The sequence below is a fragment of the Stylophora pistillata genome, chromosome 6 (genome assembly GCF_964205215.1).
Source record: "Stylophora pistillata chromosome 6, jaStyPist1.2, whole genome shotgun sequence".
In the NCBI taxonomy this organism is placed as follows: domain Eukaryota; kingdom Metazoa; phylum Cnidaria; class Anthozoa; order Scleractinia; family Pocilloporidae; genus Stylophora; species Stylophora pistillata.
Genome location: NC_142524.1, coordinates 1,732,563 through 1,756,398, shown reverse-complemented (window position 1 = coordinate 1,756,398; position 23,836 = coordinate 1,732,563). Strand labels below are relative to the sequence as shown.

Here is a 23,836-nt window from a genome sequence, read left to right as displayed (position 1 = left end):
GAAGATTTACCAGAAGCAACACTTATAACATCTGTTCATGCCAAGCATGTGTCAAAATTTTTATCACGTTTGTAGCCGATTTCTCCGACAATTCTTTATCCTTTTTAGACGTCAAAGTTTCAATTGAAGGTAACGGTTTATGCACTAGTGTGTATTACAAACCTACAGACTCGCATAATTACTTGTTATAATCGTCTTCGCATCCATCTCACGTTAAGAATTCCATTCCTTTTTCTCAGTTTCTAAGACTTCGTCGTTTATGTAGTGATGACTCTGATTTCCACCACAAATCAGAGTCAATCTGCCAGTTCTTCGATAAACGTGGTTACCCTGTTTCCGTCGTTCAAGCGACTTACCACCGCTCTCAACTTATTGATCGACATTCAGCACTACAAACGTCGCATAAGGAAGATTCCAACCGCATTCCATTCACTCTCACGTTTCACCCTCACAACCACTCAGTTAAATCCATCATTCTTAAAAACTTTAAATTACTTCAAAACGATCTAGAGACAAGCACTATCTTTTCGCAGCCTCCGCTCATTTCATTCAAACGCGACAAAAACATAGGCAATTTTTTGGTCAGAAGTTCTTTTCAGACTAATGACTAACCAGGCACTTTTAAATGCGCTCGTGCACGATGCAAAACGTGTCCTTTCATTCACAACACTGATAAAATATCGGGACCTAAACGATCCATTAAGATCACCGATCACTTCACGTGCATCTCCGCCAATGTAATCTATTACATAACTTGCACTTCTTGCAAAAAGATATACATCGGCGAAACAGGCAGAAGACTAGGTGACCGATTCCGAGAACACCTTCGAGACGTGGAAAGGAATGACAAGGACACATCGAAACCAGTCGCTAGACATTTTAATTTACCTAATCATTCTAAGCAACACATGGCAATCTGCGGTCTTTCCTTGCACTTAGGTGGCACGGAAAGCCGTAAAAATCTTGAACAAAAGCTCATCTTTCAAACCGGCAGTCTAAATCCCACAGGGATCAACGAACGCTTTTCATTCCACTAATTTATTCATGTTTTTCTCGTTGCCATGCTCCCACCAATAACGTAGCTCCATTTTCTGCCTTTAAAAGCACACACAACCCACATCTCCTCTATTCGTTCCGACGAATGGCTAACGCTCGAAACGTCAGCTTTTGTAATCATTACGGTGGCTAATTTACCATTTCAACTTTGTTGATATATCCAAATTATTTCGTTACTCCCACCGACGCAGCCCCAAACAGTTTCTTTCGAAACTATCAGCCTTTATTCAATTTTAAGTAATGTTGTTTCCTTTTTTTTTTTTTCTCATTTTTATTCCGTTATGCGATTTAAGGAAAATCCATTACTTCACTCGTGAATTCCGCATTTAATTGCACGCGAAAACCGATGTCGCACGAATCTCGAAACGATGAGTGCGATATCGGTTTTCGCGTGCAATTTAATGCGGAATTCCCTCGTCAAGTAATGAATTTTCCTGTAAAATGGAGTTATCGATGACGATGAAATTTGGTTTTTTTTCTTTCCCTTACATGGTCAAGATATCGATCAAGTTAGTCGGTACGATTACTGGAAGTATCGATCAAGGAAGTATTTTCGCTTTTAAGAAGGGTTTTCTTCGGTTTACTGGCAACGCTTAGGTTCTGATTGCTCACATCATACTATAACAATCAAACTGCTCAATAAGAACAGGCGAGGACACAAGAAAACGCAAGTTTACCCTATAACATTATCATCGTTAATATTATTATTGTTGTTATCGTCATTGTTATCATTACTTTAATTAATTTTTTTGCATTGTAAATGCTATAAAAATCTATATGAATTATTAATACAAGACAACTTAAGATCGTATTTTAATTGTCAAGGAACAGCTTGCAAATGGCTGTTTCGCACTAGGAACGCTACGGCGATCTGATGTCCAAGATAACCGCGAGTATTTTCTAGACTGAGTCGTCGATAAGGTATTTCGAATTCATTCTCTATGCAGCCATAGTTATGACACATACGAGATAAGAAAACTAGATATGTAGATTCCCTTTTCAGCTTTACTATCTCATCAGGGGTATTCAGCTGATAGCCATATCAAACAACGTTTCATTAAGGGTTCAACTATTTGGCAAAGCAGAATAAACGATCTATCATTCAAATTTGAAATATAGGGTCAATTTTCTTGAAATTTTGGTTTTCTTCTAGTTGGAAAACTCTTGAAAATGGCTTCTATTTTGGCTCACAAAGGTAGTAAACTGTCTTAAACTGAATACCTTACGTTTTAAACGTACGTGCTTGTATTTATTTTTTGTTAGACTTACTTTTGTTTACAACTTAATTTTACAGTGCTTTTGAGAGTCATATTGAAAACTGAAGTAAATTTCAATTGTCTGCAATCGTTAGGGAATAAGCTAGTTGGGTTTTATATAGTGTGCCCTTCAGAGAAGATCACACAATGGGAACTTCAAGGGAAATTAAAACCATCTGCCGACATGTTCGATAGGGAAGAGGCTAGCTGGGTTGTATATAGTGTGCTCTTCAGAGAAGATCACACAATGGAATGGGAACTTCAAGGAACGTTGTAACCATCTGCCGACATGTCCTATATTTGGGATACTCCTATGATTTTTCGAACGTTTTGCTTACAGTTTCATTTTCAAAGCCATTTGTAGAATAAGTGACTAGAACATCCATGTACATGTTCCATTTTGTGTTCTCAGTCAAAGCGATGGCTATCAACAAAATAATTTTTCAAGACGAAGAAGCGCTGAGTTTTTCAGTTCGTCGTCAATAGACTAGAGAAAAACGGTGTCATTGAAACTTTTAAGGAAGAAAAGTTTTCAGCGATTTTTAAGGTTGTACGTAAATTGCACCATTTCCTGCCGCCAAAATCTCTATCTCAGCCCGGATTATGCGCCACGATACTTTAAAAGCGATAAAAATATGGTTTTGAACTGAAGCGAGAAAAAGGATTCCATACCCATTTTAAAAACGCGTGCAATTATCTACGCGGAATTAATAATAAGGTTGCTAGGCAAAAAAAAAAAAAAACGTCTTTACTGATCTTGACTTTCATCTTCTAATCATATGCCTCTAGTGACGATTTCTGCGAAAAGGTCGATTTCAAATCGAAAAAAAATGTGAGTCAAAATGAACTAAGGTTCAGGCGGAATTTCACTGACAAATCAACACAGATGTACAGGGTGAAACCGGCGTCACCAGGCTGCCATAAGTCAACATATGCAGTCTCGAATATGCTGCCTCGACAGAAACACGAATTCTAATTGAGAACTCGGTATATCTCATTACAAGGCATATTCACTTGTAAAAAACTGGCCTTAGTCCTGCGTTTCTCTTATATTCTTGATATTAAGTAAAATGTTATCTAAAGACTACCAGCCTCACTCCCGTTTCGAAATAAAAAGCATTACAAGAGCTGTTAGCTTCAAAGACCAGCCGACGAAAGAAAGAAGGAACGATATTAAGAGGCTGTCTCTCTTATTTCCACCCGGTCAATTTTGCGTGAAAAATAATTTTGCCTGAGACTCTGTCAACAGAAAGACTTTACTTAGGAAAGAACTAAATTAGGTTTGGTTTGATTCGAAATAATTTTCTGACTGCGTTAGGGGCCACAGTTATTTCCCAGTCCGTAGGAACCGTGGCAACGTCTCGAAAATTGAAAAATAGGCATATTTTGTAACATTGTAAAATGTTTGATTCGCATAGTTAAGCCACCGAATTTGTATCAGATTGCTTAAAAACCTTTCTAGTTTGCCAAGAAAGTTAAAATTTATCTTCTCAATATATCTGAAAAGGCGAATTTTAGCATATTCTGACCCCTATAAATCGCCATCGGCCAATGGCCGTAAATAACCTTGATTTAGACGTTAAGTTTTGGGATTTGGGACCTGGTTGACAACTCTATCCTACACAGCCGTTAAGTTTAGACCTTTATAGGCCAAAAAATGCAAAACCCCTGTACGTTTTCGATTTTTCAAAAGTTATGACCGTTTCAATCAGCACATGTACGAGCATTCGCGATTTCATCACCTACACCAAAATCGAACTACTGGAGCAGATTTCGTCATAAATACAACTTACCCGCTTTGCAGCCCGGCTTCATGGCTAACTTCAGCATTTTTGTAATAACCAAATTGCTGAAATCCATGACAACCTCAAGAAATTGCTCGGTTTTTCATTCGAAAAGTACGCTGCATACTTTGTGATTCGATCGTGGTATCAAAACAATTGGTCGGAATTATGGCCACATTTCGCAGTTAATTACCCATTTAATATCGCTTCCGAGGTGAATTTTTCCAGAATCAGAATATTAACTCTTTATGTCTGGAAGCTAAGGGGGAAATGAAGGTTTTAGGCTTCTGAAGTGAAGAAATAATCGCTTAAATTTAGATCACGACGATCCATTTCGATGTTGTACTGTTCTCACAAAGGTCCGCACAAAAGAGAAGACCGCTGATAACTTGTGCCGTACGCTGTGTCGTATGATTTTGTTCTATCCCAATTTACACCTCAATGTAATATCTGGGGAGAAAATTGTGACTGAAAAGAATAAATGCTTTCAAGCTGGAGTTTGATATGATACAATTAATAAATTAATTTCAAATGTCCTGACCTTGCTTCTCTCGGTTCCGCGTCGATTGTGTCCACAGACCAGCAACTTGTCAATAGCCGGAGAAATCGGCTACAAACGTGATAAAAATTTTGACACATGCTTGGTATGAACAGACGTCATAAGTGTTGCTTCTGGTAAATTTTCAATCGTTTTTATAAAAAAATATCACTGTTTGCGACAAGCTAAACACACTTATCCCTGTTTTCGTTAAAAATGATTTTGACTTGAAGAGCAAGGCTCAGTACGATGCCTATATCGTGTATCAGACACTGCTTGACATGTCGTCAAACTAGGTACTATCTTTCACTGATTTAGTTCTGAATTCTAAGTGAGTAAAGCACGACAAAATTTAATGTCACCGATATCATAAGCTTTGAGTATTACACTATAACAACGCCGTCAGAACTTGATATCGGAACTAAAGGAAGTTTGTACCTGTAGAAAATATTCTACACTTTCAGCAACTGTATAGGACATTGTTTACATAAGTCTACTGTGAAACACACTGACAATCCTTAATCACGTCGGACAGTTTGTCTACGAGGGTCTGCTTTTTGTCTCTCAGTTTTACAGGGATCTCAAAATGACTACAGATGGCTCGCAACAAAACCACATTGAGTTTCTGAAGTGTGCTACTGTGGTAACGTTCACAGAGGTCATACGTGTCGTAGCACATTGGATGCGAGACTTTAATCTCTTTGTTAACTTTGTCTACCAGATCTTGTCTCTCGGAATTCTCTTGGACGCATTGGACATCTTCCTGCTCGTCCAGCGATATCCCAATCACACCCTGATCTTTGCGTCACATTGCTGCTAGCCGGGAGAAAAAGCTCTGAACTTGGCTCTTTGTCAGCCACTGTTCTCTAGTGAACAAACGTGCATTTGATTCATTTTTCGCATTTCGCATGTCCACTGCAACTTGGGCGGGGTCTGCCTTTCGCCCAGTTCTTTCTCCAAGTGTAAACCGTGCCGTTAGGTATTCTTTTACATTCTCTGAAAATCTAACACTGCCCCTCGGTTTGCTTACGGCCCATCCTGTTCGTAGAGGCGAGAGGGGCGAAGTGTCCCCAGGAGAAGTGAGTGGTATACTGGAATCCGACGAACAGCTCAAACACTCGATACCAGCGGTATCTATTGACGAGAACTTAAGGGCCCAGTCCCTTTTGATTACATCATACTGGCTTAACCTGCTGACTGTATGCTTTCCAACGTCCAGGTGGAGCTCTAGTTGCGAAAACGTTTCGAACACTTCAACACACCCAAGCACGGAGCATTCAAACAATGGCGTTGTACTCTCTGTTTCCTTGCTGTCCTTTGAACGACGCTTGACCACACGCTTTTCAAGGGGATCATAGAACCCTTGAGATTCTATGGTTTGAAGGGACGTTTCACCTTGGTGCTTGATATAAATCACGTCATATGGGATGTACTTCCCTTTACCGATGCCATAACATTTCCAAACCCTCAGACCGGTATCTCCATATTCGAAGTTGTGGAAGCTACTGAAATGCTCAATCTTATTTATACAGAGAGTGTTCTTTGATTCGTGGACTATGCTAACTGCAGCGGTTGTTCCCTTCACTGGTGTTGCGTCAATGCATCTCTCATGTCCACGGCAGTTAAAACATCGTGCCCTTCGTTGCAGTAAGCGCGAATAGAGGACTTCATTGGGCAGAGGATACGATCGCAAATGTTTTTACCAGACTGCGGCTCCGAGTAGTGATAACTATGAACTTCAACCCCAACTCCTTTTGCAACATCTCTCACAGCGGTTACTAGCGAGCTGTTATGATAGCAACCGGCTTCATCTGACCTCAGATGAACTTTCTGCAGCAAAGGATTCTTGACTTTCAGCTGCTTTAGAAGATCTTCGAGAATTGACGTAACTGCATACCAGTCCTGAGTACACTGATCAAAGAGGTGAGCGTATGAGATGACTTCCGTCGTGTTAGACTGGCTTCGAGACACAACGCTACTAATGTGCCAACTTAACCCTCTCTTTCCGTACCAGTCACTTTGCTTCTCTCTATAGCGCAGCTGCAGAAACTTCATGGCCCAATCTATAACAAGAAGACACGAAGTCTGCTCAAGCTTTGCGATGATATCTTGCTTTGCACATTCCTGATTCACGGACCTCATAATGTGAGCTTTCCACTGAACGATAGCCTCCGAAGATTTCTGTATATCGTACAACAAGTCATTTTTTTGGTCCTCGCTGTAAAAAACTAAGGTTTTGTTATCCTTAACAATCTGTTGTATCTTCTGCAAAACGGAAGTAATTTCGTCACATTGAGAGCAGAGAAGCGTGTGTTGATGTGAGCATTGTTCCTGGAAATCTGGATCGTTTGGATCGCTGAGACCAAACTTACGACAGTGGTCGGGACATTCGCTCTCATCTTCCTGGCAGTGACTCTGAAACCGGGTTTTGAGGTACCTCTTACCCTCGCTGAGGGCTTTTCGCAGTTCGTCGGCGACGTTCTTTGCGAGCCCAATCTGATCAAGCTCGTCCACTATTCGGAGGAGTTGTGCGAACCCCGCCGACCCATCAGCTGCTGTGTTATCCAAGCCGCTAAGGGACTTCTGTTGAGATGCTTCCCTTACCCCGAGGATGCGAAATAGTAACGTTATTGTCACGCAATAATACTAATACTAATAATACTAATAATAATAATAATAATACTAATAATAATAATAATAATAATACGTTATTGTCACGCAATATTGTAACGTTATTGTCACGCAATCGCTTGTTGTCATGTGACTCTTGTTAGCCAATCACGTTAGTCTTACCTCGTGCTAGGATTCGCTTGCACTGGAAGTTCTTCGTTCTATTAAACATTAAGATTCCAACTACCTTGTGATAGTTTATTTCACTGGAATCTCAACATGGTGTCAGGAGTCTTCTTTTAAATTGTCTTCGAACTCCTAAAACCTTCACGAGCGACCTGTAACGCGAAGAATTTTTGGAAATGCCTCCACCGCCTGATGAATCGGACGCCACAGGCTCAACACAGCAGATCGCTTCTCTGACTTTTACTACTAACGTACCTCCACCAGGACGGCTGGAATTAAAAGGCAATCTCACCGAGAACTGGAAGAAATGGAAACAAGTTTGGGACGCCTACGAAACCGTCACAAAGCTAAACGAAAGGGAAAGTAGATTCCGTGTAGCGACTTTCATCACCTGCATAGGTCCCGACGCGCTCGAAGTACACAATGGCCTGCCCTTTTGCTCAGATGAGGACAAACAAGACATAAATGTCGTTCTGAATCTATGGAAGTCTTATTGTATTGGTCAGACAAATGTTATCTACGACCGTTACAAGTTCAACAATCGCAAACAAGAGTCTCACGAATCGATCGATGTTTACGCTGCGGCACTGCGAGCGTTAGCGGCAACGTGCGAATTTGGCGAGTTAAAAGCTGAGATGATTCGCGACCGCCTCGTTTGTGGAATCACCGACAATAGTGTTCGTCGAAAGTTGTTGCAAGAGCCTAAATTATCGCTTGAAAAGTGTTTGGATATCTGTCGATCAGCCGAAGCCACCAGTGCTCACCTCAAGGTTATCAGCGGGCAGTTACCGAGCACAGGCACACCAGCTGATATTGTCAATGCAGTAGACAAGCGGAAAAGGTCGAAAGCACCACCCAAACAATGCAGCGCCGGTGAGAAGCAAAAACAGCCCTTACCCGAACCCAAAGAAGATTGGCTAAAACGTTGTAAACACTGCGGAAGAAGTCACGCCAAGCAACGCACGAAATGTCCTGCATTTGGAAAGCTGTGTAGTGCATGCAATAAACCCAATCATTTTGCTGAAATGTGCATGAGTGTTTCTAGTAAAAACAGCCGAAAACGGAATGATGTTAACATGGTCACCTCTGAAGATTCCTCCGAAGAAGAATTGCTGTCAGTATCCTTTGATTCAAATGAAGGAAATGTACATGCAGTCGATGAAGACAATTTTCCTGAGAAGAAAATCTTTGCGACAATGGAAATTGCAGGAGCAAATATTCAGATGCAAATTGACACGGGTGCCTCATGTAATGTTTTACCTCAAAAATTTGTGCCCTCAGGAACACTCATTACTGAGACTGACCGTACTTTGAAGATGTATAGCAAGTCTACTTTGCCTGTCTTAGGAACATGTAGAGTGAGCATGCGTAACCCAAAGAACAGCAAGAAGTACAATGTCGAATTTGTTTTTGTGAAAGGCAATTATACACCGTTGATTGGATCTCGTGCTTCTCAGCAAATGAATCTGGTAACAGTTCACCAAGAAAACATTTAGCAAGTTACCACCGACGCTCAAAGTCTTACCCTGAATCAAGTAGCAGAAGAGTTTGGAAATGTGTTTAAAGGACAAGGCTGTATGCAAGGAAAACTGCACCTCGAAATTGACGCAACAGTCACACCAGTGATTAATCCACCTCGTCGAGTCCCGTTTGCACTCAAAGATAACTTGAAGTCTGAATTAGACCGGTTAGAGAGACTACAAATGATCCGGAAAGTAAAAGAGCCAACTGAATGGGTGTCAAGCCTCGTAGTGGTGGAAAAGCCGAATGGCAAGTTGAGGGTTTGTATCGACCCAGTCCACTTGAATAAGGCGCTGAAGCGATCGCACTATCCTTTACCCGTAATAGAAGACGTCCTTCCTGAGCTATCCGACGTCAAAGTTTTCAGCAAAGCCGACCTTAAAGATGGTTTCCTACACATTGAGCTTGATGACGAGTCATCCTTAGTGACCACCTTCCAGACACCGTGGGGACGCTACTGTTGGAAGCGTATGCCCTTTGGAATTTCACCCGCTCCCGAGCTGTTTCAGCAAAAGCTTGACCAAAACTTAGAAGGGCTACCCGGTGAACACAGAATCTTCGATGACCTGCTTATAACAGGAAAGGGTCCTACCCTCTCAGCAGCAACTCAGGACCATGATAAGAACTTAAGAGGTCTTTTAGAAAGATGCCAAGAAAGGAACATTAAGCTCAACAGGGACAAGTTCATGTTCAAGTGCTCCCAAGTTCCATTTATCGGTCACTTATTGACTAGCGAAGGATTGAAGCCTGACCCACAGAAAGTAGAAGCTATCTGCAACATGCCCAAACCGGAAGATGTTCAAGCAGTACAGCGTTTTGTTAACACAGTGAAGTACCTCTCAAGGTTTTTAGAAGACCTGTCCGATATGTCTGAGCCCCTCCGCAGACTTACACATAAAGGTGCTCTTTGGAAGTGGTCTGAGGAGCAAGAAGAAGCCTTTACAAAGATCAAGAAAGCTGTGTCCACTGCTCCAGTGTTAAAATTGTTCAATCCAAATGAGCCAGTTGAGGGTGAAGGAGATGCCTCAGAGAAAGGAATTGGCTTCGCCCTTATGCAAGAAGGTCAGCCTGTAACCTATGCGAGCAGATCTCTCACGAAAGCTGAGCAAAACTACTCACAAATCGAGAAGGAGCTACTTGCACAAGTCTTTGGCATGGAGCATAATCACCAATATGTATACGGCAGAAAGGTTACCCTGTGGACAGACCACAAGCCTTTAGAGATAATCGCCAAGAAACCTCTGGCTGCAGCTCCAAAACGTCTACAGCGTCTTATGATGAGATTAACGCAGTATGATGTGGAAATCAAGTACAGACGTGGCCCTGAGATGTATCTTGCCGATACACTTTCCAGAGCGTACTTGCCCCAGGAACACCACCCAGGAAAGGCAGATCAAGAAGTGGAGAGGATCCATTCTGTAAATTTCCTATCAATATCTGAGCCACAGATCCAAGAAATCCGCGAAGAAACTGCCAAAGATCCTGTCTTGCAGACTCTTAAAGCAACGATTCTAAATGGTTGGCCTAGCCAAAGAAAGGAACTACCTCCTGAACTGCATGAGTACTTTAAAGTCAAGGACGAGTTGGCGACACAAGATGACATTATTTTCAAGGGTCCCAAATGCGTCATCCCAAAAAGTCTAAGACCCAAGATCAAGGAAAAGCTCCACCGATCCCACATCGGTATTCAAGGTTGTTTAAGAAGAGCCCGTGAAGTGGTGTATTGGTCCAACATGAACAGAGAAGTGACAGAATTTATCTCAAAATGTGAAACCTGCAACACCTTCCAGTCTGCCCAACAGAAAGAGCCTCTTATTTGCTATGAAATCCCACAGCATCCTTGGGAAAAGATTGGTTGTGACATCTTCACATTTAATAATCAAGACTACCTGTGTACCGTCGACTACTTCTCCGATTACTTTGAGATTGATGAGCTACGCAAGTCAAAGACAGCTGCCACAGTGATTGGAAAGCTTAAGAAACGTTTTGCCACCCATGGAATTCCAGATACATTCCACAGTGATAATGGTCCACCCTTTTCTTCAAATGAGTTCTCAGCCTTTGCAGCAATGTACGAGTTTGAACACGTCACCAGTTCGCCGGAGTATCCGCAGAGCAACGGCAAAGTGGAAAATGCAGTTAAAACAGCAAAAAGCCTGATGAAGAAATCTGCTAGTACAAACTCGGATTTTCAGCTTGTATTGCTAGATTGGCGAAATACACCAACAGAAGGTATGAAGAGTTCACCAGCACAACGATTGTTCAGCAGGCGCACAAGAACACTGCTGCCGACCTCGAAGAAACTCTTAAAACCCCAGTTAGTCACAGATGTTAGAGAGAGGAAGTTACAGAGGAAAGAAGTTCAGACACGCTATTACAATCAAAATGTCAAAGAACTTTCCAGCCTCATCAAAGGTGATGTTGTACGCATGAAACCACAAGCCTCTGACGGAAAGCAGAGATGGACAAAGGCACAAGTTGAGCAACAAGTAGATGTCAGATCCTACGCTATTAGAACAGAAGATGGCAGGTTGTTCCGAAGAAACCGGAGACATCTTCGGCAGTCCAAGGAACCGTTCATGCCCAAGGATGGGGACATTGAAATTCCAACTCCAATTCTGAACAGTCCACCAACCAAAGCCAGCACAGAAACCTTATCAGGAGAAAACAGCACAGGACACCCAACAACACTGACCAGAAACCAACCAGGGCCAAGATCATCAGCTACCCGTCCAGCCCCATTGACTGAGTGCCAAAAGAGCAATGTGGTCACACGCAGCGGACGTTCTATTCGTCCCCCTGACTACTTAAAAGACTTTGTTCAGACTTAGATCTTTACATTTATTTCTTTTTTTTTGTTTACTGTTCGGCCGAGTTTGTGACGAACATTATCATTGTGTTTCTCAGATTATTTCCGTGTACACCTGTGCGAATATTTTTTATTGGAACCGTTCATTGTTTCATTTTCTCTATAGTTCCAGTTGTTTCTTAAAAAAAAAAAAAAAGAAGAAGGAAAGGTGTAACGTTATTGTCACGCAATCGCTTGTTGTCATGTGACTCTTGTTAGCCAATCACGTTAGTCTTACCTCGTGCTAGGATTCGCTTGCACTGGAAGTTCTCCGTTCTATTAAACATTAAGATTCCAACTACCTTGTGATAGTTTATTTCACTGGAATCTCAACAGGGTTGAACGGCTCAGTGGTTCAAACTGCTCTTCTTCGCAGAACTGAAGGCACTGCTTGACCATTGTTGACCTTGTGACTTTGCGAATGACATTTGGTATTGTGATCTTCTCGCTACTGCTGAGCCTCAGTTTCCTCGTACTAAATGACACGTCTTGATAAAAGTAGGGGCGGTTCGCGAAGTCTAAGAAATGGTCAAGCTTTATTGGTGGCAGTCGAACTCGATGACATGGGGACTTTTCGACCAAATAACCTGGACCACATTCTCTTGCATGAGCTCTAGCGCGTCTAATTTGCCACTCGGTTAACTTTGCGTATGGCTTGTGGATTTTCTGAAGGTCTTCACTGGATATCGATACGCATACAGGCTAAGAATTTGGGTCTTCAAGGTACTCGTGATTGCGTTGCTGTAGGCCTGCATCAACGGCACAAGGTCCATGTGGCTGGTCCCTTTATCGGGTGTGAAACAGGCCTGAAATAGCTCTTGTCCAGCCTTCGGCGCTATGACGTCACAAACGAGACTACAAGCTTCAGTAGCCTTGTCGATGCAAATCTCTTTCTCGTGTTCTTTTGCCTCCTCCCACGTACTTTTCAGCTGAAAGGTCAAAGGACTGACGCGGCCACCACCGGTTGCTTGTGGGTTCAGTTTCTCCATGGCATCTGTAAACGCCGACATTGCAAACTCGCTGGTACTTTCAGCTGCCTCGTCGTCTCCAGAGCTCTGGCTGTCGGTCCCAGATCTGCATCCTAGAGTCCAATCAGATGTAAAGGCATTCGCTTTCGGTCGAGGCGGCGTCGCGGCAGGCGTTGATGTGACCGTTGCAAGATTTATAGCTGCCATTCGTTTGGCGAGTCTGGGAGTTGAGAAAATCAAACAAAAATTAGAAGTCCTCCCGCCATGTGATTAACTGCATAGTGTGTCCACCACTGAAATTTTTGAGCGCATTGTTGCGAAAGTAGAATTTAGGTCATCTTCGTCAGCAATACGCACAAAAAATTCCGTTCTGTTCACAATCAGCATCACCGCGTACAATTGTATGGTACATTATCAACCATTTTCTCTTTTAAAGTCGTCCAATTTAAAGCCAAAACATTGTTTGTCATTTTTTCGAAAATGTTTCCCATTTTGGCCATGCACCAGTAAACATAATTTGCTTACTGCATCAGCAATGTTGCGCGAAATATTTTAGTGTGTGGCCTCGCCGAGGAAAACAATTTTGGTTGCATGCAACATTTCCATTGAACGTTTGTCCTTGAAAGATCTCTAGGTGTCAATGCATATCATGGTCTGCTTTATTTATAGGATCAGGTAGCGTTATATCACCTATAAGGTTCGTCCTCTTGCTGGTTACTTTCTTCGGGACGTTGCCCTTGCAACAACGTAATGTTCTCCGCGAGTTTGATCTTGTGCAGCTTGTAACAAGATACACAGATTACTGAAAAGCACGAAATACAACAATAATGCAAAATGATAATAAGCAGAGTAATACTTTTAGATAACAAATAAAAATAGTTGCACTATGATCACGTGTCCCCTGGGTACTATCTTAAAATTCCAATATGGGGTGTGCTGCAAAGGTTGTTGAACTCGACTCTAGGGATAAAAGGACGAAAATCGATGCCTCCTGGTTTCTATATCAATGACGCAAAAGGGCTTTGTGTAAATGTATAAACGTCAAAAACAGAAGGAATATTATCTTGCAACAGCGTAAACATTGGTGTCAAATAACTCTCCAAGTTTATTTATCTGGTATCTCGCCTTGCGTGTATGACATAAAAAATGCTTTTGTAAACATGTAGATGTTGAGAGATAAGGTAGAGCTGAAAAACCCAATATATTACGCATTTTTTCAGTACAGTTGCTGTTTCCCGATTATAAACATAATTGACTAACGTCACAATTTTGTAGTGTTGGAAACTTTGGTTGTAGATTTCAAGTTTGCTTCAGAGCATTGTTACGAGTCGAAGTGTGATTTAAGTTATCAAGTTGCACTAGCTGCCACATGGCCTCCATGTGGAATGATGGTACGTATCTTGCGACGAAATCACAGCAGCTGTTTTGTTTTATACTCATTTGCGTCCGAGCTTTGGCCCAGATGTTAATCAAATCCAAAATACTGAGTTCAGACATTTACCGCACCTCAATATATGTGTAGATCTTATCTTAATTTAAACCCTGGCCCACATTTCAGGACAATACCTTATTGGTAGGCTATAATTTACATAATCATACTTACGGGAACCTGTTGGAACGAGTTCTGAAAAGATAGCATTAATTTCCCTTTACATATCGAGATGAACTGCATTTCTAGTATTTAGCTGCTTTTTCCGGCCGCTGTGCAGCGGGTACTGGCAAGTGCGACGTGGTCGCCAGTTTTTATCCATATTCCCTCTATGCTTTTCGCAGATCCAAAGTTCTTCAAGTTGATCGGGGGAAAGGTCGTGTGGCAACCCTGACCTGTTAACGATAAGCTCATATTCTTGTACCTTTCCTCTAAGCTGACCTAAGTGCATGCTTGTAGATGATCATTGATGTCACCTCTACATTCTGAGAACTTTATCAGCCTCGCTGAAGACTCGCTACAGACTGAAGCCTTTCTGGTTTCGAAAAAGCACTTGCATGCCGTACTACACTTGCAGGCCTTCCAGAAAAATAAACGGCCAGCGGGTTCACCCACAATGGTCAATGCGGACCTCTGTGAAAACAGAACCACGGCTGTGCTCGATAGTGCAATCGTTCAGCCTTAAATTCCAAATTTTAGCCCCCAAACTTCGACATATAGACTTGTGGAGTTCTATGACTGATTCTTGAAGAGAATGCAGCAACGATCCAAAGTTTTAACAGGACATTAAGCGCGAAACATGGCTTTAGTTTTCGAGTTTAGTTCGCAACAACCAGTTAAAGAAGAGTGTCGATACACGCCGACCGCTGAAGTTTGGAGTTATTTGCTGGAGTTATCGTTAAGTTCACCAGTTTGGGGAGCGAGGAACATCTGAAATCTCACATAAAGCCAAGGTGCGCCGAAGGTAAGCTGTATTTATGACGAAATCTGCTCCAGTGGTTCGATTTTAGGGTAAGTGAAAAAATCGCGAATGCTCGTACATGTAAGTAAGTAAGTAAGTAACTTTATTTAGCCACACATCGCATATGAGCGAATAGCTCGTTTAAATGCAAATGTGCTGATTCAAACGGTCATAACTTTTGAAAAATCGAAAACGTACAGGGGTTTTTACATTTTTTTGCCTATAAAGGTCTAAACTTAACGGCTGTGTAGGATAGAGTTGTTAACCAGGTCCCAAATCCCAAAACTTAACGTCTAAATCAAGGTTATTTTCGGCCATCGGCCGATGGAGATTTATAGGAGTCAGAATATGCTAAAATTCGCCTTTTCAGATATATTGAGAGGGCAAATTCTAACTTTCTTGGCAAACTAGAAAGGTTTTTAAGCAATCTGATATAAATTCAGTGGCTTAGCTATGCGAATCAAATATTTTACAATGTTACAAAATATGCCTATTTTTCAATTTTCGAGACGTTGCGACGGTCCCAAGAGACTGGGAAACAATTATGGCCCCTAACGCAGTCAGAAAATTATTTCGAAACAAACCAAATCTAATTTAGTTCTTTCCTAAGTAAAGTCTTTCTGTTGACAGAGTTTCAGGCAAAATTTTTTTTGACGCGAAATTGACCGGGTGGAAATAAGAGAGACAGCCTCTTAAATGCTGTTTATAAGAAAGTCGTGGTTGTGAGCAGTTTGTTCCTGATCGAAAATGCAGTCACGTTCAATGGCAACCGTCAAGGTTTTCCTCACCAAGCTTTCGCTGAGAACTACAATGCCAGTTCTTTTAATCTTTTAACCCATAAGATTGACCAGCATCCAATTTCTCCGACAGTATCGCCCCTGAATCCAACATTAAAGTAATGAGAATAAAGGAATTGATCACGTACTCAAAAAACTCTTGACTGTTAAAACAAATCCTCCTGGTGAACTTTACGGTTAGCTCAATGGAAAGAGCACTGGACTGATGTGCGGGAGATCGAGGGTTCGAGCCTTCAAGGTCTTAAAATAATTGAGAAGAATATGCTGCCTTTCTATAACATCAAGAAATGGTTAGATATTCTAGTCTTCTCGGGTAGGGACGAATAAATGGAGGTCCCGTCTCCTGCAGGGTTAGGGGTAAGAGACGTTAATTTCCCACACACAAGATTACTGTGTGATGGATGTCCTCCCCTGGGGTGGGATGGGTGGGCTGCTGTCTTGCGTTTCATACATGAGCCTCTGGCTCGGGCAATATGGGTAACCATGTCCCACGTAAAGACATTAAACTTTGATTACTATTACTATTATGGGAAATGTATGGAGAACAGTATGGAGAATATGCATACTGGTGTCAGGTTGCAAAGGTTAAGCACGGAGATATGTTAAGGCCGGTGAGAAAACTTGTCACCACGAAATTTGCAAATAGTTGACAAGGAATCAAAGACTTCAGAGAAATGCACTAGTCCAGAAAATTTTCTTCGACGCCGGAATGTTGTTGACGAGTTCTATAAATACAGAAGGAAACTCTCATTTTCAATTGTTTTGCTAACCGAAGGTACCGTAATCGTAAGGGCCAATCAAAAGGAAGGAAATTTCAAAACGAACCAATGAGAACTCACAGTAACTACCTGTATGGAGCCGGCCTGAAGCGCGGGAGCCGAGAACGGAAGTGACCAAGCCACGGTTGGCTCTGAGTTTTGCATCTTCATAGTTGAAAAGGAGGCGAGTTTTTTTTTACTAATCAAAGTGCGTAGACCACAGCAGCGATGGATTTTGATGATGCATCCACTTCTTTAATGCATCTTTCAAATGTAACTCTATTAGTTATCTAGGAGATCAAAAAGACTTTCTCTAAGAAACAAGAGTTAGGTAACATTATTGCTTTACACTAAGAGCTCTCGTTCAGTGATAGAATCAACTAATAGTACAGTTGCTATTGTTGCTTTCGCCTGATTGATTCCTCCTCTCAAATGACATCCTGCTTCTCTCCGTCGCTTCCTCCGGACCACGAGAGCCTCGTACATCTGAAAAAACAAAAAAACAAAAGAAGGAAACGAACCTGTTAGAGGGTTTAAGAGGTTCTCAACAAAAACCGACCAACAAGACACTATCCAGAATCCTCTGTATGGACACCGCAGATTTTTAAAGAACCTTTTTCGATGACTTGAACCTGTTAGAGACAGAGCCAATCATTTTAAGCCAAACCTATTTGCTGTTGTACAACATACTACAAATATAGATAGAAATGCACACCTTACTGCAATTACTTTGTCACAGAAAATAGAAAAAAAAAAAAAAAAAAGGAAAAGAGCGCAAAAAGCCAAATAGGAACTTTTTAGCATATAAACAATGTTTATATGCTCGGCAGCCGAACAATGATCACAGTATTTCCAGTGAAAATTATTTTCAACCTCTTGAAAGTATCAGATGCTGCATGCCTATGTTATATGCAAATTAATTTAAATTCGACTTCTTTACTTTTTGTCTTTGCTTTGTCGCATTTGTAAAAAATAAACCAAGTATGTCTTTGCTTAGTCACAGTAGAAATGGTATGTAACAAAATGATCCCTATGATAAGTTATGGAAATTACTTATATTGAATCATGGAGGGTCAAACTAAATTCAAGCTCGCCCCTCGTGATCATTGCATCACACAAATATCTATGCAATTGTTGGTCGTTTCACACGAAGAGCAAGAGTAAGTGCGTTGGATCATGTTAACTGTAGGTACCCTCGACCCGTATATCGGTCGATATATTGGTCGATATATCGGTCAAAAGTCGGCCGATACTTGGTCAAAACTAGGTCGATAGTCGGTCTATATATCGGTCGAGATTATTATCGACTATCCAGTGGGTCTCCATCGAGTATCGGCCAACAGTCGACTATCAACCTAGTGTCGACCGAAATATCGGTCAAGCATCGACCGACGAGCGAGTCTTCAGCCCCAACTTCCTGTTCGCGTTTCACCTTGTGCTGGAGAAACCTAATCTTCCTTCAGGACCGAAGCGTTACTTCTCAGTCGTCAGTCACTCGAAAGGAAAAGAAAGAGGGGACGATGAGTTTTGTTAAACTAACTTACTAGAACTTGTTCGCTCTTGACAAGATGGTTCGTTTGTATCCTGCTTGCTTTCACTATCTCCCATTGCTTTTCTGCGAGAATCTTCCTGATTTTAAGCAAGCTCACGGGTCTCTGCTTTTGATATGATAAGCTGTAGGTATAGATTTATTTCTGCGAAAAGGCATTTTTGTTTGTACTTGATTGGTTGATAGCACCGAAGCGGGAAGCATATGATTATCTGAAGACACTTCCGGCGTTTTTTGGAAATACTGGAAGTCCTGCATTACCATTAGTCCATGTGGAAATACAACAAGTGAGGTTTTCTCGTTTTTTTATCGTTCTTATTCCTTTTACTGCAGCGCTATTTCAATTCGTAATACAGATGTTGTAATCTTCAGATGGTGTCGCATGTCTTATAACTTGTAAGGTGAACAGCAGCGCATGTGCCGATAACAAGTTGGCAAGTCAATACATGGACAGCTTTTGTGACATGCTTCCTCGTTTGATTTTGTTTTAAAATAAACTTTATATTCTACTCAATTTGTTTTTCTATAGCAATAATCCTCGGCGGTTATCTTATTGGTGCTTTTAGAGTTGCCTTTTCTTACGAAGGATAAGATATGTAACTGCTCTCGAGAGAATTCACTGTTAGGAAAAATAGTAGTAGGACAGATTTGGGGCAAAAATATTTTTTCCAACGTGTCAGCTGAAAATTATATGAGATTTTACAGAAATGTTTCCTCCAAAGAGAAAAATACAGTCGAACTGGATGGAGTTTGTGGTTATGTTGAATAATCTTAACGAAAAACCGACGCCGGAATTAAAATGTGATCACCTTGGATAACAGATTCCTGTGTTTCTTAGAAAGAATAACAGACATTCATTGTCTGGCCATTTTGATTAAATTTTGATTTATTTTTGTCTAATCTGTACCGGACTTGGGGTTTGTCTCATATTTATTAAAATGTTTGGAGAATGTGACAGATATATTTGCTGGTCTCCGGCCATTTTTATCTTTCAACTGTGTAGTTAATGGTCCTTCACTTCCGGCCGAAACTCCAATTCCAAAGTCTTTTAAGCCTTGTAAAACACTTCTGCCAGAGGTCATCCCGATTTACTGAAGCTAACCATGAAGCGACTGGGAGTATAATTGCCTCTCTGTTTGATGAGGCTGCTTTCTTTTTATAGCGTCTGCGAATGAGTATGATAATTTATACCAAGAAGGCTTTTTTTTTTACATGATTCTTGCACCAACCGTCAAGTCATGATTAGGAAAAACCCAGTTACACTCCATCTCTTGAGTCAGCCTGATGATCTAAATCACATTGTCTCTCGGAGCTTTCTGGGTTAATTCGGCAGGTCCGCAGAAGACGAAACAAAATATGAAAACACGGTGATAGGAAAAAATTACAAGTGATAAAAAAAATGTAGCGAAAACACCACTTACTTTTATTTTGTGTTGATGAGATGTTTTCATGGGGATTAGTGTCTTTCTCAGGTGATTTTGGAGATGGAATTCGAAATTTCATTCTTTCCCGTGCAATACACTCTCGCTCGATGATTCCTTTGAAAATAAGCAGCAATTACTTTATTGAAATCTAGATTTGAAGAGGAAGATTACTAGGAGCGTTTTACAGATTGTTGTTCATAGCATTGTGGCTATGAATAACAATCTGTTTCGAGACCGAAACAGAGAACAACTCTGAACATGAGCCACCACTAAATTCTACTATGAGACGTCTTCCGTCACCTGCTGAGCAGTTTAGTAGATTTATTGGGACAAAAGATATCACTTACATCAGAAAAGAGTTTAAATCACCAAAGATTGGCTTAGACAGCAGAATGGCTGCCATACTATCGCAATATATGGCCGCCGTGACGTCATATGAAAACGATCACTCATCATCTACCAATACTTATTAATGACGCACTTTGTACCTGAATATGCCCCTAAATCTTTGGAGTGGATATTAAAGTAAGAAAAATGGCTTTATTGTTCTTAAAACTGTGATTCGGGACTGGAACACCGATCCAATGTGGGGTTCGGTTTGGTCTTTACACAACAGGTTTTTCTTTAGATAAAGGCTGATAGTTTCGAAAGAAACTGTTTGGGGCTGCGTCGGTGGGAGTAACGAAATAATTTGGATATATCAACAAAGTTGAAGTGGCAAATTGGCCACCGTAACGATTACAGAAGCTGACGTTTCGAGCGTTAGCCCTTCGTCGCTTGGATATATCAACAAAGTTGAAGTGGTAAATTGGCCACCGTAACGATTACAAAAGCTGACGTTTCGAGCGCTAGCCCTTCGTCGCTCCGACGAAGGGCTAGCGCTCGAAACGTCAGCTTTTGTAATCGTTACGGTGGCCAATTTACCACTTCAACTTTGTTGATATAACCAAATTATTTTCTTTAGATGCATGCACTCCGTTTTTTCCCTTTTCACAGAAAACAACTCGATCAATCTCTTTGTCTTCGTATTGAATAAAAAGAGCCCAAGTAGCCAAAGATTAAGATAAAACACTCACCTGTGTCAGGAGCTTGTGAGATATTTAGATGCGGGTTAGCATCCCAAGCAGGTGATTTTATAAATGGAAACGGAATTCCTCTATTAGTAGTCGTTTCATTCGTCAAAGCATTCCGAACCGCGAAGAGTCCTGCGATAGGGAAAAAAAGGCCGCGGATTATGAATATGAAAGGTAGCAGTTTACGGCGGTAAATTTATCTCGAATAAGGCAAATTAGATGGCCACAACTAATAAAAATACTCAGCGATACTACATAATAAAACGTCCTAAATGAGATATATATATATATTTCCATACTTACCGGGGTTATCTTGTTCTTTAGAACTGTATGCAAAAATATCAACACCTTGTAAATGATTGGTATTCCATAGAGTTTCCATGTAAGTGGTATTTTCTTTTGGTGTTTCTCTTAAGTCCAACCTTTCTTCCATGGTAACTAAATCGTCGTCAGCAACTAAGATTGTTGTATCCCAGCCGAGGAAAACTAATTACACGATTTCGTGGTTGTCTCAACCTTTCATAGATATCGTCTCGTGACAGTGTCAAACTTTAATTGTCTTAAAGTTTTCCCCTCAAAACTGATACGTCTATGCGGGTTAAAATTAGTTTCCGAAAGCTGATACGAAAGCATTAAAGTGTGTTCGAGTGCTGAAAGCAGCAGAAACTGAAATAAGAATGTTAGTGTGCTTTCTAATTTTTTTATTCAACTGCTTCATTTGAAGTTTCCAGTACGCTACAACACTTATCGGTGGAAACTATGCTTTTCTGTCGTCCTATAACGTATCATATACCCATAATTAGGACTAACTGGCCAGCGTCTATTTATAGAAATTGAAATTCATATCGCATATTTTCCATGTAGGTCGGTCCGAATTAGGGAAAACCCGAGCCCGATCGAGTTCTTGACGGAAGAAAATAATAGGATAAAGGGGGTAAATTTCTAAAAAAACTGTGGTGCTGCGTCGGTGGGAGTAAGGTAACTTTATCAACTGAGTTGATAATATAAGCTGGCCACAGTAAAGAGTTTCAAAGCTGACGTTTCGAGCGTTAGTCCTTCGTCATTCGCTCTGACGAAGGGCTAACGCTCGAAACGTAAGCTTTGAAACTCTTTACTGTGGCCAATTTACACTCAGTTTATAAAAAACGAGAATAATAGGACTCAACTATAACCCGGAGGTTACTGAATTGTTTACATTCATTTTTGTTCACATTAATTATCTTAATTTTCTTTTTTCCCATTATTTTTATTTTTTATGTCGTAAATATTTTTATAGATACCTTTATCACACACAAAGTCGCAAGAACCGCCAACGCAACAACATCCTCTGGTACAACCCGCCTTTCACCAAGAACACCAGCACTAACATCGGACATAAATTCCTCGCGCTGATTGACAAACACTTCCCCAAAGATCAGAAGCTCCGCAGAATTTTCAACAGAAACACAATTAAACTTAGTTACAGCTGCCTGGACAATACAAAACAAATCATCGACAACCACAACAAAAGAATCCTCACCTCCCACGTAAAGACTAACGCCACCGCCACAACCGACACCTCTACCGCAAACAACAACAAGAAATGCAACTGACTACAGAAAAACTCATGCCCTCTAGACGGAAACTGCCTCCAACAATCTGTCATATACCAAGCTACCATTACGCGTAAAGACAACAGCATGACAGACACATACATCGGGCTCACTGCAAACGACTTTAAGTCGCGCTACAACAACCACACCTCATCATTCCGACACGCAAAACACCGCAACTCCACCGAACTCAGCAAACACATCTGGACACATAAAGACAACAACATCAATTATTCCATCACCTGGCGCATCCTATCTTCCCACCTGCCCTACAACAGCTCATGCAAACGATGCAACCTATGCCTTAAAGAGAAATTCCTAATCATCTGCCACCCAGACCTATCAACACTCAACAAGCGTAACGAACTCGTCTCTTCCTGCCGACACAGAAACAAAGCACTCCTACGCAACAGCTGACTTGACACTTTTCACACCGCATAAACCATGTTAATTAGCAATTAGTGTAATATATAAGCGAGGGTATCGCATTATTCTGCCATTAAAATCCCCTGATGAGTGGGCAACCACGAAACAGGTCTGTAGGGATGTATCTGTAGTTGTTTTTTTTCCGACTACCACACATCATATATATATATATATATATATATATATATATATCCTAGCATTAGCACTGCACTGATGAGGCCCAGAAGGCCGAAACAGTACTGTCTGCAGTTAGTTATATATATATATATATATATTTGTAATCAGAGTATATTTTATCCCAGGGCTTCTATTGATAGCAGGGAAGTCTACTTTTAGGATTTTGACTGGGACTACCTTAATTTTTTACTATTGGTTAAAGGTGTCTATCTATCTATCTATCTCTCTATCTATCTATCTATTTATCTATTTATCTATCTATTCACCTTTCTATCTATTTATCTATCTATTTATCTGTCTACCTATCTATCTATCTATCTAACGATCTATCTATCTGTCTGTCTGTCTGTCTGCCTATCTATCTATCTATCTATCTATCTGTCTGTCTGTCTGTCTGTCTGTCTATCTATCTATCTATCTATCTGTCTGTCTGTCTATCTATCTATCTATCTATCTGTCTGTCTGTCTATCTATCTATCTATCTATCTGTCTGTCTGTCTATCTACCTATCTATCTATCTATCTGTCTGTCTATCTTTCAATTAGTGATCACTGTCTTATTTATGCAATCAGGAAAATAGGGATTCCCAGGGGTCGACCAAGGTTTGTTTGAAGCAAGAAATTTTAAGCATTTTGACGAATCAAAATTAAAAAAAGATCTCAGTAATGCGCCTTGGCCGTGTATTGATAATTTTCAAGACGTGAACCGCGCGCTAGCCACGTGTACTAAAGTATTTCTCAGCTTGCTTGATAAACATGCTCCTTGCTGCACCAGAAGAGTACGTAACAAACCTTCTCCATGGTTAAATCCAAACATCAAACAGTTGATGTTTAAGCGAGATTGGTTAAGAAGGAAAACAACTAAAACCGGTATGCTAGAGGAT

At 40.9% G+C, this 23,836-nt stretch overlaps 1 protein-coding gene and 1 long non-coding RNA gene across 3 annotated transcripts; one reads left to right on the top strand and one right to left on the bottom strand.

Moving 5' to 3' along the window:
- The first annotated feature begins 1,806 nt into the window (after positions 1-1,806).
- Positions 1,807-22,900, top strand: LOC148727695 (uncharacterized). The gene is made up of 2 exons (XR_015988920.1): positions 1,807-1,977; positions 22,035-22,900. It is a non-coding gene; the product is annotated as an uncharacterized LOC148727695 (long non-coding RNA).
- Positions 16,946-21,329, bottom strand: LOC148727696 (uncharacterized). 2 transcript variants are annotated; one of them, XM_088726053.1, is made up of 4 exons: positions 21,062-21,329; positions 20,762-20,890; positions 19,683-19,799; positions 16,946-17,198 (listed from the first exon to the last, which is right to left on the bottom strand). In XM_088726053.1, exons 1-4 carry the CDS (start codon positions 21,189-21,191, stop codon positions 17,089-17,091), a joined length of 486 nt encoding a protein of 161 aa, XP_088582179.1. In that variant the 5' UTR covers positions 21,192-21,329; the 3' UTR covers positions 16,946-17,088. The 2 variants fall into 2 exon arrangements, 1 of the variants encoding a protein (XP_088582179.1); XR_015989090.1 differs by lacking the exons at positions 19,683-19,799; positions 20,762-20,890; positions 21,062-21,329 and adding an exon at positions 18,145-19,672.
- Positions 22,901-23,836: the final 936 nt, after the last annotated feature.